The sequence below is a fragment of the Lethenteron reissneri genome, chromosome 64, assembly GCF_015708825.2.
Source record: "Lethenteron reissneri isolate LAM-NWPU_2019-01 chromosome 64, ASM1570882v1, whole genome shotgun sequence".
In the NCBI taxonomy this organism is placed as follows: Eukaryota; Metazoa; Chordata; class Hyperoartia; order Petromyzontiformes; family Petromyzontidae; genus Lethenteron; species Lethenteron reissneri.
Genome location: NC_083842.1, coordinates 11,389,578 through 11,408,193, shown reverse-complemented (window position 1 = coordinate 11,408,193; position 18,616 = coordinate 11,389,578). Strand labels below are relative to the sequence as shown.

Below are 18,616 nucleotides of genomic sequence, written 5' to 3'. Positions count from 1 at the left end.
GTGTTGGCCACCCACCACCACCCCCTCGTGTGCCGTGCCGGCCTTCATAGGGGCCGTCCATAAATGACGTCACGCGATTTTGGACGATTTTTTTACCCCCCCCTCTCAAATATGACGTCACAAAATAGAAGATAAAGAAAGCAAAAAAAACCCACGACGTTTCGATCGCAACACAAGAGGCCTTCATCAGGCGCAGCGAAGAAGACCGCTTGTGTTGCGATCGAAACGTCGTGGTTCTTTTTTGCTTTCATTATTTTCTACTTCTTATTTTAATTTTATATTTTATTTTAATATTTTTATTTTCTATCTACGTGACTTTACCGAAAGAACCAAGAATATGAATTCCAGCAGTCACGAAATTTTTAAGTCACACATTCCGATTCCGTGTGTTGGGAGGGGCAGTGTCTCATTCTTCACCTGAAGACGGCTGCTTGCGTTGTAGCCGAAACGTCGTGAGAATTATTGTATTGTGTTTTATTTTTATTATTTTATTACTTCCCTTCTACGTGACTTTATCGAAAAAACCAAGAAGATGAATCCCTGCAGTCACGAAAGCTTTAAATCGAAATTTACGGGTGGGAGAGTTTGCTTAGTGCGTTTGTGTGTGTGTGGGGGGGGAGCGGTGGCGCAGCGGTTAGCGCCCTGCGATACAAACACCGTTCTGGGTCTTCCCCCCTAGGTCGACTCAACCTCAAATGAGTACCTGGTGCGATGTGTAAAACATCGCCACTGGGGAGACAAAGACGGTCGGGCGTGGTGCTCGCTGACAACACTTGCCCCAACAGTGAGTTGCAAGGCTATACGGGGGGGGGGCGGGGGGCGGGGGGTGGGGGGTGAAATCTTTGTCTTTTATTAGCCTTGAGTGGCTTCGAGGTGGCAGAGTGAGTGATTCAATCAACTCGCCACGGGAGGAGGACAGCTCGCTCGCCTTGCGGGGGTGGTCATGATGGGGGGGGGGGCTACAGAGGATTGGAGTTGGCGTATAGGGGGGTGTTTGTGGGGGGGGGGGGGCTCCGAGGGGGGGAGGGGGCATGTGCGGGGAACGGGGACAGGCGGGGGGAGGAAGAACGGCGAGCATCCTCCCGCACAAAGCAGGACAGGCTGACTCACTCACTCACTCGGGACAGGCTGACTCACTCACTCACTCGGGACAGGCTGACTCACTCACTCACTCGGGACAGGCTGACTCACTCACTCACTCGGGACAGGCTGATTCACTCACTCACTCGGGACAGGCTGACTCACTCACTCACTCGGGACAGGCTGACTCACTCACTCACTCACTCGGGACAGGCTGACTCACTCACTCACTCGGGACAGGCTGACTCACTCACTCACTCGGGACAGGCTGACTCACTCACTCACTCGGGACAGGCTGACTCACTCACTCACTCGGGACAGGCTGACTCACTCACTCACTCGGGACAGGCTGACTCACTCACTCACTCGGGACAGGCTGACTCACTCACTCACTCGGGACAGGCTGACTCACTCACTCACTCGGGACAGGCTGACTCACTCACTCGGGACAGGCTGACTCACTCACTCACTCGGGACAGGCTAACTCACTCACTCACTCGGGACAGGCTGACTCACTCACTCACTCGGGACAGGCTGACTCACTCACTCACTCGGGACAGGCTGACTCACTCACTCACTCGGGACAGGCTGACTCACTCACTCACTCGGGACAGGCTGACTCACTCACTCACTCGGGACAGGCTGACTCACTCACTCACTCGGGACAGGCTGACTCACTTACTCACTCGGGACAGGCTGACTCACTCACTCACTCGGGACAGGCTGACTCACTCACTCACTCGGGACAGGCTGACTCACTCACTCACTCGGGACAGGCTGACTCACTCACTCACTCGGGACAGGCTGACTCACTCACTCACTCGGGACAGGCTGACTCACTCACTCACTCGGGACAGGCTGACTCACTCACTCACTCGGGACAGGCTAACTCACTCACTCACTCGGGACAGGCTGACTCACTCACTCACTCGGGACAGGCTGACTCACTCACTCACTCGGGACAGGCTGACTCACTCACTCACTCGGGACAGGCTGACTCACTCACTCACTCGGGACAGGCTGACTCACTTACTCACTCGGGACAGGCTGACTCACTCACTCACTCGGGACAGGCTGACTCACTCACTCACTCGGGACAGGCTGACTCACTCACTCGGGCTCATTGCGCGAGCCTCGCTGGAGATTACACTCACACACGCGTGTCTCCCACCACGCACACACGCCCTCCCCACCCAGCCCCTCCCCACCCTCCCCTCTCCACCCAGCCCCACCCCTCCCATTTTTGGATGCAAAACGGACGGACACAATAATCCCCTGTGGGCTGGTGTAACCAGGAGGTTCTTACCAGCAATATATGCATATGAATGTCTATATACGGGCTAAGTCGCTGGTAATAACAGCGTAAGGTTCCAAACTAAAGTCTCGTCCGTATTTCAAATCACCGCCACGAGTCTTATTGCGACTCCACGTGTTCCAGACGGACAGGACACAAAAACGCAGCAGACGCATTGACGCTTCCAACCTTCGAGCTGTCATCAACACCTCCCTCCGCCTGCAGCTCTGATCTCCCGGGAAATGCCTCCAAATTTCCACTCAAGTCAGCTGTCAAAAGCATCATCTCTCTCTCTCGCTCAGATGCGATAGGGAGGAAGACGGCTCACAGGGGGGAGGGAGGGTTGTTCCTCTTGAAGCGTTCTCCCCACTTTGCCAGACCCAATGGTGTTGTCACGAGTCTCCCCTGTCGAGATCTGCCAAAAACCCATTTCACTGATCAACAACAACAAAAAACATGTTTTTCTGGCCTGGACTTTTGCAGCTGTTCTAGACTAATTTCAGGGTGCTGATTCCAAATCTGATCTCAGATTTGCTCTATCACATCTCATTTTTATGCTATCGGCATACCCCATTTTCATTGATTTTACCCGAAATTAACTCTGTCGCTTATGATTGCAAGTTGTTGCGAGTCAGTGACTGCTTTAGTGTTAAAAGATGGTGCTGTATTTTTTAGGATAGTGTGTTTATAATATCATTTTATGTAGATTTCCACATTTATTTAATATTTTTCTTCTGCAGTTTTTATTGAAAATGCAATATTTGATATCTCAAAAACCTTGTGTGATAGACAAAAACTGATGCCAGATTTGGAATCAGCACCCCAAAATTACCTTAAAACCGTTGGAATACCTTATACCAGAAAAAGTGTGTTGACCAGTGTTATCTGTGGCCTGCCGACCCGCTCACACTGGACATCTGTGGAGAGACTTCATAGCTCATCGGATTTCCTCCACTTCTAAAATTGAGATTCCGATTTGGAGGCCGGCAGAGGTATCCACCCCCCAGAGCTGGCAATGCCTCATCGGGAACGATCAGCCTGACAGAGGGAATCCCTCCAGACTTGGCATCGCCCAGCCGAGTGGTAGAGCATTACTTAAACTTCGGGGCCGTCCATAAATAATGAAAAAGAAACACGCAAACTCCAAATATACAGCAGCAGCAGGCGTCGGGGTCGAGATCGAACCCACGACCTCCTGTATACCAGGCGAGGTAGTTAACATCTCCTAGCCACCGTGATGATGATGAGAGAGAGACGCAAACTCCAAATATACAACAGGCGTCAGGGTCGGGATCGAACCCACGACCTCCTGTATACCTGGCGAGGTAGTTAACATCTCCTAGCCACCGTGATGATGATGAGAGAGAGACGCAAACTCCAAATATACAGCAGCAGGCGTCGGGGTCGAGATCGAACCCACGACCTCCTGTATACCTGGCGAGGTAGTTAACATCTCCTAGCCACCGTGATGATGATGAGAGAAAGACACGCAAACTCCAAATATACAACAGGCGTCAGAGTCGGGATCGAACCCACGACCTCCTGTATACCAGGCGAGGTAGTTAACATCTCCTAGCCATCGTGATGATGATGAGAGAGACGTAAACTCCAAATATATAGCAGGCGTCAGGGTCGGGATCAAACCCACGACCTCCTGTATACCAGGCGACGTAGTCAACATCTCCTAGCCACCGTGATGATGATGAGAGAGAGACGCAAACTCCAAATATACAGTAGGCATCGGGGTCGGGATCGAACCCCCGACCTCCTGCACACCAGGCGAGGTAGTTAACATCTCCTAGCCACCGTGATGATGATGAGAGAGAGACGCAAACTCCAAATATACAGCAGGCATCGGGGTCGGGATCGAACCCACGACCTCCTGCACACCAGGCGAGGTAGTTAACATCTCCTAGCCACCGTGATGATGATGAGAGAGAGACGCAAACTCCAAATATACAGCAGGCGTCAGGGTCGGGATTGAACCCATGACCTCCTGTATACCAGGCGACGTAGTCAACATCTCCTAGCCACCGCGGCGCCCCGCGTACGCGATTCTGTTCACTTCTTAGTCTCAATCACCTCGGCAGGGACCGCGTGTGGTGGGGGTTAACGCGCGTGGGTTACTCGCAATCTCTTCTAAGCAGTTTGGCCAGCGTGCCAGCGTCGTCCAAAACGCCCCCTGCTCAGAGTAGGAGGTGGGAGAGAGGCAGGGGACCTCTCCAGAGCTGTCTCGACTCTCTCGTGGTCTCGACTCTAGATCAGGGGTGGGGAACATTTTTTCTGCCAAGGACCATTTGGATATGTATAACATCATTCGCGGGGCCATACACAATTATCAACTGTAAAATTAGCCTGTTATACTATGAGACATCTCCTTTACCAGTGACAAAATATAGTAGTAAGTTTTTACCCTTTTAACGGGTACAAAAACTGGCACCTTTATACAAGTTGAAAGGGTAAAAACCTACTACTATATTTTGCCACTGGTAAAGGAGATGTCTCATAGTGTAAATGCTTACCCGAGCTCTCAATACTCTGATAGTGCACTGTCTTTGAGTTATACGCCTTTTGGCGTCATCTGGTCCAACACCAATGTAGACTAGGCTCTAAGAAAAGCTGTCTCGGGTGTGGACCAATCAACTTCAAGGGCAGTGCATATCATTATCATCATCAGAGTTGTTTCTTTTTGTTTACATTTTGACTGCTTGTGTTGTGGTTATTGCAAACATGATGCCTTGTATAAAGGTGTCAGTTTTTGTACCAGTTAAAAGGGTAAAAACCTACTACTAGCCTGTTATATTTGGTCAAATATGTAATTAACTCGCCCCTAATGCGATGGCTGGAACTGCTTCTCTTTGGGCGAGGCGTGGTGATGTTAGCTGGCTTATTGATGATGTTGCTGCTACTCGCAACTAATCTTCCAGGTTTGCTCCGAGATTTATTGAATTTCGAGTCCCGCCTTCGGTTGCCTTGGCAGGGCCACACCAAATGATTTTCGTGGGGCCTCATACGCCCCCCCCCCCAGCCCTGCAGTCTAGAACCTTAGACGCGACCGCTCTGGATGATATCCCCACTCCGAGAGCTCCCTCCGGTTGCGAAGCATTCCACGCTCGGTGGTATGAGCCAAAAGCCATCTCAGGAGCGCTTCAAGCCATAATACTTTTACCTTCCCACTCAATACGACAACAACAACAACATCAGATATTGATTCCTCCAGGGCTTTTGCTCCACGCAGTTCTAAATCAATCACGCGCGCACACGCGCACCCTCCCTCCCTCTCTCCCCATGTGTGTGTGTGTGTAACCTTTAAGGCCGATCGGGACGAGTTGGGAGTTGAGCGATGAACATCGTTTGTGGCGGTGGCTTGGGGCTTGGCGGCGTAGAAGTTCGTGCGCTGCGCCACGAACTCCCCACGACCCCCTCCTCTCCCCCTCCCCCCCGAGTTCGATTCCTGCTCGCGGTGACGATATCATCTCATCCGGTCCTGGTGCGTGCTCCCCTAGGTCGACTCGGCCTCAAATGAGTGCCTGGTGCGGTGCGTAAAAATAGCAAAAACGCATCGCCACTCGGGGGAGACAAAGGCGGGCGGGCGGTCGAGAGTGGCGTTCTGCTACTTGAAACCCCAGCAGTCTGTTAAGAGTATACGGGGGGAGGGGGAGGAAATCCTTATAATTTTGGTGTCTTGGGAGCGTGGAGCGAGGCAGGAAGACAGCAGCATCAGTAGCAGCGGCAGCAGCAGCGGATGAGAATTCAGCCACGTGGCAACCGCCACCGCCATGGAGATGTCCTCGCTCATGATCACCAACATAATCTTCTACGCGCTCTTCGCCGTGGCCGGCCTGCCCGCCAACGCGTTCCTCATCCTCGCCAGCCGCCGGCGCCGCCGCACCACCTTGCTGCCCGTGGGCGACCTCCTGGTCCTCAACTTGGCTCTCGCCGATTTCCTCCACATCGTCTTCCGCAACCTCTCCGTGCTCGTGTCGCACGTGGCCCGCGAGTGCCTCCTGGGCGCGTTGCCCTGCAGCGTCATCGGCGCCGCAATGTACTTCACCATCGGCTTGAGCGCCAACTTCACGCTCATGCTCAGCCTGTACCGCCTGGGCAAGCTGCGCCACGTGTGCCGTCCCTCGGTGCTCGTGGCGCGCATGGAGGGCTCCCGGTGGCCCCCGCGAGCCGCCGCCGCCGCGTGGCTCTTCTGTTGCGCGTCGGCGCTGCCCTACGTGGCGCTGCTCGAGCGCACGGACACGGCGGGAGACGCGTGCGTGTGCACCGCGAACCCGCGCCTCGTGCGCGGCGGGGAGCGACTCCTCGCCTACAACATCTTCCAGCAGGTGAGGGTCGCACCGTGCAACGTTCCGTGAACGTTCGTGCCCGTATCGTGTCCACACCGTGCCCGGACCGTGAACGTATCGTGTCCGCACCGTGCCTGCACCGTGCCCGTACCGTGCCAGCTCCGTGCCCCTACCGTGCCTCCACCGTGCCCGTACCGTGCCCCCCCCCCCCTACCGTGCCCCCACCGTGCCCGCACCGAGCGAGCTCACCCACTTCTCGCGGCGCGGTGAGATCTTAGCTCGCACTCACCTCGCGTGACGGCGCCTGCCTGCCTGCTGTTTGTTGTTGTTTGTTGTTGTTGTGCATTTGGAGTGCGCGCTTCGCGAGTTGTGGTCGCGTGGATTTTTATTTCCCCTCCTCCTCCTCTTCCTCGTCATCCTCGTTCCTTCCGCGGGGTTTCGCCCTCCACGTTTAGAAATCTGCTCTGCTCGGAGTGTTTGGCCGCTGCTCTAAATTCACACTTGCCATGGCGATGATGATGATGATTTTGGTGATGATGATGATGATTTTGGTGACGATGGTGATGATGATGATGATTTTGGTGATGATGATGATGATTTTGGTGATGATGATGATTTTGGTGGTGATGATGATGATGATGATTTTGGTGATGATGATGATTTTGGTGATGATGATGATAAGCCACTTGCATCAATCATCACGTGTGGCCAGGTCGCTTTCTGAAAAAAAAATTGTAAGAGAGCTGCTAATGGCTTTTTTGTTCTGTTTCGTGGTCTTTACCCGGTAAAAAAGAATTTTAAAAGTTTATTTGCAGGATGATTCACGCAGTCCGTCGTTCATCCGTCCATCTTCATCTCACCGGGATGCCCGTGGTCTGGACCGCTCGTGCGATCGGATCGGTGCGCGCACGCCGGCGATGTTCCGTCGGAGGGGTCGTTTCGGAGCGTGTGATTTTTTTTAGTCAGATGCGTAGGCTGAATGCGATGGCGATACTGATAATATCCATCATTAAATGATCGATTCGGTGTTGAGTTTCATTCGTTTCACCGGTTGTGCGAGAGAGAGAGATATATGAAGAGGCCGCCATAGCGTCTTGACTTGCAGGAGCTACCTGGAGCATTATTCTTCTTCTTATCTCTGCTTCTTCTTCTTCTTGCGTACAATGACATCAGCGCGCTCAGGAGCTCAACGCCAATGTCGAGGTCTGCTAAACCACGACGAGAGGGCTGCAGCAGAGAGAGAGAGTTGGTGTCGTTTTGCTGTTCCTTCTCCTCCTCCGTTGAAGGATCTGGTCAACACACTTTTTCTGGCATAAGGTATTCGAACGGTTTTAAAGTAATTTTGGGGTGCTGATTCCAAATCTGGCATCAGTTTTTGTCTATCACATTAGGTTTTTGAGATATCAAATATTGCATTTTCCATAAAAACTGCAGAAGAAAAATATGAAATAAATGTGGATATCTACATAAAATTATATTATAAACACACTATCCTAAACATACAGCACCATATTTTAACACTAAAGCAGTCACTGACTCGCAACAACTTGCAATCATAAGTGACAGAGTTAATTTCGGGTAAAATCAATGAAAATGGGGTATGCCGATAGCATAAAATGAGATGCGATGGAGCAAATTTGAGATCAGATTTGGACTCAGCACCCTGAAATTAGTCTAAAACAGCTGCAAAAGTCCAGGCCAGAAAAACATGTTTTTTTTTGTTGTTGACCAATGTCGCAGACCGCATTGGATTTACTCTACGACCCCTGGTATAGGTTGTGTAGCCGCAATCGCAACTGCCGTGCCTTGCCTTGAATGGCTTTTTGCTAACGAGCGCCAAAGTGTACGAAGCTGCGGTCTTTGCGATGGCAAAAAATTGCCGTTGGCGGTGATTCAAACGCTAATTAGTTATTAATGTAAACCTTGCCACTTCTGACGCAGAGTGATGCAATGTTTTCCACGAGAGTTTAGTAGGCAGTCGTAGTGGCGAGATGTTAATCACATCACCTGGTGTACGGGAGGTTCGTGGGTTTGATCTCGACCCTGACGTCCTGCGGTATATTTGGAGTTTGCGGTGTCTCTCTCTCTCTCTCTCCCCGTGGCCGCGTGGATTTTTCTCCGGGTCCTCCGGTTTTTCCCCTCCACGTTTACAATCAATGTGCCACTCATATAAATGTCCACGTGATAAGCTTTCACTTCGTTGAAAGCCAGGTCGCTTCTGAACAAGAGCTACATATCTTCTTGGTTCTTTCGGTAAAGTCTCCTCGACAGACCTGTTCTCCACCTGAGGACGGCTACTTGCATTGTTGCCGAAACGTCGTGAGAATTATTTTATTAGTTTATTTTTATTATTTTATTATTTCCATTCTACGTGACTTTACCGAAAGAACCAAGAAGATGAATCCCTGCAGTCACGAAAGCTTTAAATCGAAATTTAAGAGCTACATAGCTCAGTGGGGCCTTACCTGGTCACATAAGAAAATACTTGAGTTTTAGTTTAGCTTAGAATGGGAATGAATGTCTTCGTCTTATAATGTGACACCGATACTGCGATTGAAATGGAGTTGGTGAGTAAACAAAACAGGACTTATTGAACTACCGATGTAAGTATTGACCGTATATCTATTTGCTGAAAATTGCTAAAGAATCTGAACCTGACCTCTTGACGCCATGTCATTCTAACGCCACCCCACCCCAGGGCTTATTGAATTTACCAACCACTGATGGAAACGAGACACACACAAAAAAGAAGTTTTCATTTGACCACGAAGATTTTCAGACATAAAATCCATACCTGATTTTGAGCTCATCGGATTCCTCCAGTATATTAAACGTATTCTGATTCTTTCTCTCTCTTGCAAATTAGACTATATCCTGGTCTCTTGAGTGAGACGTGGATTTTATATTTACATCAGCAGCAAGGGCCGTTTAAGCTGTTTCGCTCTGTGTCATGGGTCTCCTGTGATGGTACGGAGCGAGTTCTCACCTCGTCAAACTCTCAGTGTGGTAGCAGACCGCCACCACTTTACTCTTAACCCTATCCTGTTCCGAGATGACTGCAAGTCGTAGGGTGAGTGACCCCATTCACCGCCGAATCTCGGGGGGCGTAGCAGCAGCGCCGCTGTTTCTAAAGACATTGCGCTCGCCGCAGAGAACCCTAGTGACACGTCCGCCGCCACTCTACGATAGCCACACGTCCTCCCGCGTGGCATACTACTTCCGATTCCGTTCAGATGACGTACACGTACGTCATCGTACATGTACGTCATCGTACACGTACGTCATCGTACACGTACGTCGTTGTGCGAGCACGTCATCGGAGCGTGCGAACACGTCATCGGGACGTGCGCCCACGTCATCGAAGCGTGCGTGCACGTCATCGGAACTTGCGTGCACGTCATTGGAAGCATGCGAGCACGTCATCGGGACGTGCGCGCACGTCATCAAGAGCGTGCGTACACATCATCGGAATGGGAAAGGGTTAAAGGAGCAGATGGTGAATCACAACGCGGCATTGACGCGTGCAGTTTAATCCACTTCAATTCAATTTAAAGCTTTCGTGACTGCAGGGATTCATCTTCTTGGTTCTTTCGGTAAAGTCGTGTAGAAGGGAAATAATAAAATAATAAAAATTGTATTTTACAATGTTTTATTTTTATTATTGTTTTATTTCCCTTCTACGTGACTTTACCGAAAGAACCAAGAAGACACTTCAATTCAGTTTCACGCAGTTTGCTTGTGTACGGCGATCTGCGGGCGTGAGAAAAAAATAAAAACAATAAAAAAAAATAAGCAATCTGCCAACGATCAATACCGTCCGAATGTAAGCTCACATCAAACGCGTTCGTAAATTTGACTTCACGGATTCGATCGCGACATTGGCGTTCTCGAGGTGGTCTGTGACAGACGAGTCGAGGTACCGAGGCGGAACGACTCACAAAGGACACCCCCTGCCCCCCCCTGCCCCCCCTGCCCCCCCTGCCCCCCCTGCCCCCCCTGCCCCCCCTGCCCCCCCCCGCTACCCCCCCTCATCATACCAGGCAAGGCATTCACTTATTTTACTGGTAGGAACCTCCTGGTTACACCAGCCCACAGGGGATTATTGTGTCCGTCCGTCCATCCGTCGTGCATTCAAAAATGGGAGGGGTGGGGATGGGTGGAGAGGGGAGGGTGGGGAGGGGCTGGGTGGGGAGGGGAGGGTGGGGAGAGGCTGGGTGGGGAGGGTGGGGAGGGGCTGGGTGGGGAGGGGAGGGTGGGGAGGGGCTGGGTGGGGAGGGTGGGGCTGGGTGGGGGGTGGGAGGGGTGGGGCTGGGTGGGGAGGGGCTGGGTGGGGAGGGTGGGGCTGGGTTGGGAGGGGTGGGGCTGGGTTGGGAGGGGTGGGGCTGGGTGGGGAGGGGCTGGTACCACCCCGTGGTGCCCTTATAAAACTCAACGTTTAACCTACTCACGCCGGCTTGTGGCCGCCCTCACAGTCGGCCATATTTGCGGAATACACCACGCCGCCGTTGACCCTGCAGGCCATTGACCGAGCAACCCAACGTTCCTACCAGCTCCCTCCGCAGGAGGAATGTGTTTCCAAAGCGACCTGGCCACAGATAATCCACAGCTCGGTGGCCGTGAGAGGGAATCGAACACGGCTCGTCGTGCGTTCATCTTGAACTTCCTTCGCGCCGTACTTCGCCGACCGTGCTCGTCGGAGGGTGGCCGGCTTCATAGCGCATGGCTCCGCTTGACCGCCCACGCTACCACTCCCCCCCCCGCCCCACTCCGTCCGCATCCCCAGCCAGTGCCGGATGAAGCTAAGTGCGGGGCCTCTAGCATATGCTGTTATAAAGGGGTCCTAAATGAATAAAAAAAACACGAAAATATTAAAACGTATTTTTTTTACTTGCATAGTAAAACGATTGCATTTTTTCATTCCCTATACAGCCATATAATACGACAAATCTCTAAGCTTAAACACCCGGTCGTTCGTAAAAGTCGAAGGCGGTATAGTACTATAGTAATAGAGCAAGTGCAGAATCACTGAACCGGAATTTATAGCTTGAAAGCGTTGAGCGCGGGGGGCCCTTGAAAGTGCGGGGCCCGTAGCTACTACTACACGTGTAGTAGCAGCTACTACACGTGTAGCAGTAGCTACGGGCCCCGCACTACATGTAGTAGTAGCTACATATGTAGCTACTTGTGCTCCTGGGATAATCCGGCGTTGTCTCCAACACAACACCCACCAAACCCACCGCACAACCACACACAAGCACACACAGACAAAGATTTTTTCCGTGTGTCCTGAACAGACTGTTGGTTGCAAGTGCTGTTAGCGAGCAGCACCTATGAAGGCCGGCACGGTACACGAGGGGGTGGGTGGCTAGCACCACGCTCGGCCGCCTTTGTCTCCCCAGTGGCGATGTTTACACACCGCACCTGGTAATTTCAGGCTGAGTCGACCTAGGGGAGGCCCAGGACCGGTTCAGATAATCGTCATTGGTGTTGGCCGTGAGCGGGAATCGAACCCGGGTTGCCGGGTTCATAGTGGAGTACGCTAACCGCTACACTACCACACTCACACACACAACCACTCACCCACACACACACTCACACACACAATCACACTCAACCACACACACACACACATCCACACACAACCACACTCACACAACCACACACCCACTCACACACACAACCACACACACTCACACACAACCACACTCACACAACCACACACCCACACACACACACAACCACACTCAAACACACACACAACCACTCACCCACACACACACTCACACACACAACCACACTCAACCACACAACCACACAACACTCAACCACACTCAACCACACACACACACACAACCACACACACACAACCACACTCACACACCCACCCACACTCACAACCACTCACCCACATCCACACACAACCACACTCACACACAACCACACTCACACACCCACACAACCACACACACACTCACACCCACACAACCACTCACCCACACAACCACTCACCCACACAACCACACACTCACACACACAACCACACTCACACAACCACACACAACCACCCACACCCACCCACACCACACACACACAACCACACTCACCCACACAACCACACTCACACAACCACTCACCCACACAACCACCCACACAACCACACACCCACCCACACACAATCACACCCACACAATCACACCCACCCACACACAACCACCCACACACCCACCCACACCCACACCACAACACCCACACACACACCACACACCCCAATCTACCCCCCACCAGGTCCTCTACGAGTTCACGCCCGTCGTGGGCATGGTGCTGGCCAACGCCAAAATCGTCGCCTTCCTCCTAACGCGCCGACGCCGCCAGGTGCTGACGGACAGCGCCGGCGACGGAGCCCCGCGTCGCCTCGTGCGCCAGGTGCGCGCCGCCAAGGTGCTCGTCCTCCTGGCGCTGCTCTTCGTGCTCTGCTGGGGCACCCACGTCCTCGTCTCGATGTTCTTCGCCCTCGACAAGGTCGCCGTGCTCGCGGCTCGCGTCGTCGGAATGCTCCACTCGGTGTGCAGCCCCTACCTCGTCGTCGCCGGCAACCGCGGGCTACGCAGTCGCCTCTGGGCCGCGCTTGGACGCGGAGGTGGAGGAGGTGGTGGTGGTGGAGGTGGTGGTGGAGGTGGTGGAGGAGGTGGCTGGGGCAGGGGGTGGTGGCGGCGGAGGTGTAGGTCGGTGGCGGTGCAGCCGAGCAGCAGGAGGAGGAGTAGCGACGGCTGTGGTGGTGGTGGCGACGGCTGTGCTGGTGGTGGTGGACGTGGTGGTGGTGGAAGGTCGAGGGTGGACGTGGAGCTGCCGCCCGTTCACGCGGACGTGCTGCAGAGCTCCATCAGCTTCAGCCAGCAGCTGCGCATGGCGAGTCTGTGAGGAGGGAGGAGGAGGGAGGAGATGGATCGTCGTGGTTGCGGATGACGGACAGGGTGCGGTAGAGCGGTCTTGAGTGTCCGATCGGGAGTCGTCGGATGGACACGGAGGGAGGGGGGGGGGGCACTGTGCCGTACGTGTCTGTGTGCATGAACTTTTTTCGCACCGTACGTAGCCAAACCGCGCGCATCGGAGGTGCGGTGGGGAGAGGGGTGGGGGGAAGGACAACAAACTAAACAGGAAAAGAATTTGCTAATTGGTTTTTTACCCTTCTATCTGGCAACAAAAACTGACACCTTTTTTTTTACAAGGAGTCATGTTTGCATAGACCACAATACCTGCAGCCGTAATGCAAACAAAAAACATAACTCTGATAATGTATGCACTGTCCTTGAAGTTGATTGCGCCTTTTGGCGTCATCTGGTCCAACACCATGTGAGACTAGGCTCTAAGGAAAGCTGTCTCGGGTGTGGACCAATCAACTTCAAGGACAGTGCATATATTATCATAGTTATGTTTGTTGTTTGCATTATGGCTGCAGGTATTGTGGTCTATGCAAACATGACTCCTTGTAAAAAAAAGGTGTCAGTTTTGTTGCCAGATAGAAGGGTAAAAAACCAATTCTCATATTTTTTACTGGCAAATGAGGTTCCAATGATGACGAAAAGAATCTCTAAACAAATGAGTTTTCCACGGAGATGATCTCAAAGTTGCAGAGCTCCGGGGGCGTCCAAAATGTCGGATGGAAGAGCGCGTTCCAGACGGACGCAGAAGGGGATGCATCTGAACGCGGTCGTGATCGGGGGCAGTCTGTGCGGATGCACGTTGAACTTCTTTTGCACCGCACGTAGCCAAGCCGTGCTCATCGGATGTTGCGGTGCGGGCTGGGACAACGATTTAAACACGCACAAAAAAGTTGTAAAGATATTTGTTGTCAATCTGATCCAGGGACGCCGCGTGGTTGGGGCGATGCAGACAGGGCCGGGTGAATGTTACGAGAAGCCTGCATATCGCAAAACTATTTATTTATTTATGTAAAAAGAAAAACGATTTATTACACTCAATGTAAATGCATAATTCTCTACGCTCATTTCTTCAAACAAAAAAAATAAAAACTATCTTTAGCTGTTCAATCTGGAATGTGGGGGAGGTGCAAACTTTAAATAAACTCTAAACTTAAATGTCGATTTAAAGCTTTCGTAACTGCAGGGATTCATATTCTTGGTTCTTTCGGTAAAGTCACGTAGAAGGGAAATAATAAAATAACAAAAATAAAACTATTAAAATTTTCACGACGTTTCGATTGCAACACAAGCAATCGTCATCGGGTGTGAAAAATACAGCAAGAAAATGTTTTGTTATGTTTCATTTTTATCATTTTATTACACTGGTCAACAAAATAAAACATTTTTTTCTGGCCTGGACTTTTGCAGCTGTTTTAGACTAATTTCACAGGGTGCTGATTCCAAATCTGATCTCAGATTTGCTCTATCACATCTCATTTTTATGCTATCGGCATACCCCATTTTCATTGATTTTACCCGAAATTAACTCTGTCACTTATGATTGCAAGTTGTTGCGAGTCAGTGACTGCTTTAGTGTTAAAATATGGTGCTGTATGTTTAGGATAGTGTGTTTATAATATCATTTTATGTAAATATCAACATTTATTTAATATTTATCTTCTGCAGTTTTTATTGAAAATGCAATATTTGATATCTCAAAAACCTGATGTGATAGACAAAAACTGAGTTGGAATCAGCACCCCAAAATTACATTAAAACCGTTGGAATACCTTATGCCAGAAAAAGTGTGTTGACCAGTGTAATTTCCCTTCTACGCGATTTTACCGAACGAACCAAGAATATGAAACTCTAAACTTGTTATTTTTAACCAGGTGAGGCCCGCCGAACGATAGGTCTCTGGTTCTCTTTCAGAAGCAACCTGCGGATATCACAAATGATGGCTAAACGAAGTGGCTCATCGTCACTTGGAAATTGACAGCAGCCAAAGACTCTAAACGCGCGTTTCTAAATGTGGAGGGGAAAAACCGGAAGACGCCGAGGAAAATCCACGCGACCACGGGGGGGGGGAGAGCGAGAGACACCACAAACTCCAAATATACAGCAGCAGCAGCAGCAGGCGTCAGGGTCGGGATCGAACTCACGATCTCCTGCATACCAGGCGAGGTAGTTAACATCTCCTAGCCACCGTGATGATGATGATGATGAGCGAGACACGCAAACTCCAAATATACAGCAGCAGGCGTCAGGGTCGGGATCGAACCCACGACCTCCTGCATACCAGGCGAGGTAGTTAACATCTCCTAGCCACCGTGATGATGATGAGAGAGAGACACGCAAACTCCAAAATACAGCAGCAGGCGTTAGGGTCGGGATCGAACCCACGACCTTCTGTGTACCAGGCGAGGTAGTTAACATCTCCTAACCACCGTGATGATGATGAGAGAGAGATACGCAAACTCCAAAAATACAGCAGCAGGCGTTAGGGTCGGGATCGAACCCACGACCTCCTGTACACCAGGCGAGGTAGTTAACATCTCCTAACCACCGTGATGATGATGATGAGAGAGACACGCAAACTCCAAATATACAGCAGCAGCATGCGTCATGGTCGGGATCTAACCCACGACCTTTTGTATACCAGGCGAGGTAGTTAATATATCCTAGCCACCGTGATGATGATGAGAGAGAGAGACACCGCAAACTCCAAATATACAGCAGCAGGCGTCGTCAGGGTCGGGATCGAACCCACGACCTCCTGTACACCAGACGAGGTGATGCCCGCGGAGTTCCAGACGCCGGTGGCTGCGGCAGGGAAACAAAGTGGCCATGGGCCTTGGCTCCTTGGGTGTAGAGAGGAGAATGAGGTTGAGAGTGGCTGTGGAGAGTTCCACCGTGATCTGGAATTCGAGGGTGTTTTTTTAAATCCTTTATATTAAGTTCACTTGCTTGCTTGCGTGCGCGCTTATGACCGTGCAAATCTTTCGGTCGTTTTTTAACCCACTTCCCGTGATCCAATCGAGCTGACATGTTGCACGCAGACTCGTTGTGCGTGACAATTTATTCTCGTGAAAAAAATTTGTTCCAAAATGTTCCATTTTTAGGATTTTTTTTCATATTTTATTTAAAATACCAATGTCATAAAAATGAAACTCTTACTCAAGATAAACAGAAATGAATAATAAAATAAAACCGATGCCACGCATATAAAGGATTTATAGTGAAAAACTTTGTTTTTACGGGTTACTTTTTTCCCTGTTTAGATTCAACTCGGATTCACCTTTGATCTCGGATTCGCTTCTCGACATCGGCTGTCTCTGCAACGTCCCTGGGGCGATTCCTCTGCAGGCGAGAAACTCGCTCACTCGCGTTGGAGATTTTGAACAATAAAAAATAAATGCCGTTGAATTTTTCTCACAACGATCCGTGAGCCGATTTGCGCCACTCCGCGTGTCACGCTCCGTGTGTCAGGTTCTGTGTCAGGTTCTGTGTGTCAGGTTCTGTGTGTCACACTCCGTGTGTCACGCTCTGTATAACCACTCTGTGTGTCAGGTTCTGTATAACCACTCCGTGTGTCACTCTCCGAGTGTCACACTCCGTGTGTCACGCTCTGTGTGTCACACGCCGTGTGTCACGCTCTGTATAACCACTCCGTGTGTCACTCTCCGAGTGTCACGTGCTCTGTGTGTCACACTCCGTGTGTCAGGTTCTCCGTGTGTCACACTCTGTGTGTCACTCACTTCGTGTATCACGTTCTGTATAACCACTCTGTGTGTCACTCTCCGTGCGTCGCACTCCGTGTGTTGTTGCAGTACGACCACGCGGAGACGGAATTCATTTTATGTTGCTAAGGGGCCGTCCATAAATGACGTCACGCACCTAGGCGGGGGGGGGGGGGGTCAGACATTTGTGACGATGTGTGACGAGGGGGGGGGGGGTGTTGAGAAATATGACGTCACATCAAAATGCGCAACTTTAAATAAATATAGACAACACGTTCTACTTAATTAAATAGACTTTGTAATAAATGTTTTCTCCTACAACATCAGAGTGCAGCGCCACATTAAATACGCACTACAATGACAATAGTTTAAAGCGATCTGAAGCCTGTTTAATTTGGGGGGGGGGGGCAGAGCTTTGTGACGTCATATTTGAGGGGGGGGTCTGACTTTTTGTGACGCCATGTGACGATGGGGGGGGGGGGGTCAAAAATCGTCAAAAATCGCGTGACGTCATTTATGGACGGCCCCTAATGCCGTTCATTAGCACCGGTGCACACAACACTCTAACTCACACCCGAGGTAGGTGCTCTCTATTACTGGTAGGAACCCACTGGTTACACCAGCCCACAGGGGATTATTGTGTCCGTCCGTCCGTCGTGCAGGGAGGGGCTGGGTGGGGAGGGAGGGGCTGGGTGGGGAGGGGCTGGGTGGGGAGGGGCTGGGTGGGGAGGGGCTGGGTGGGGAGGGGAGGGTGGGGAGGGGCTGGGTGGGGAGGGGCTGGGTGGGGAGGGAGGGGCTGGGTGGGGAGGGGCTGGGTGGGGAGGGGCTGGGTGGGGAGGGGAGGGGAGGGTGGGGAGGGGCTGGGTGGGGAGGGGCTGGGTGGGGAGGGGAGGGGCTGGGTGGGGAGGGTGGGGCTGGGTGGGGCGGGGCTGGTCACCCCGTGGTGCCCTTATAAAACTCAACGTTTAACCTACTCACGCCGGCTTGTGCCCGCCCTCACAGTCGGGCATAATTGCGGAATACACCACGCCGCCGTTGACCCTGGCCATTGACCGAGCAACCCGACGTTCCTACCAGCTCCCTCCGCAGGAGGAATGTGTTATTTATACCCGGCACTTTGAAGGCCCCCCACTTGTGCATCATCTCCCAATTAAACGCAAAACCACCAAACAAAGACAAAGGTCCCCCGTGTAGCCTTAACAGACTTGTTGGGGCAAGTGCTGTTAGCGAGCAGCACCCTACGAAGGCCGGCACTGTGGCACACGGGGAGTGGTTGACCGGTACCAC

At 51.6% G+C, this 18,616-nt stretch overlaps 1 protein-coding gene across 1 annotated transcript; it reads left to right on the top strand.

The window, feature by feature from the left end:
* The first annotated feature begins 6,121 nt into the window (after positions 1 to 6,121).
* LOC133359157 (leukotriene B4 receptor 2-like) lies at positions 6,122 to 13,665 on the top strand. Its single transcript, XM_061577560.1, has 2 exons — positions 6,122 to 6,708; positions 12,955 to 13,665. Exons 1-2 carry the CDS (start codon positions 6,154 to 6,156, stop codon positions 13,585 to 13,587), a joined length of 1,188 nt encoding a protein of 395 aa, XP_061433544.1. The 5' UTR covers positions 6,122 to 6,153; the 3' UTR covers positions 13,588 to 13,665.
* Positions 13,666 to 18,616: the final 4,951 nt, after the last annotated feature.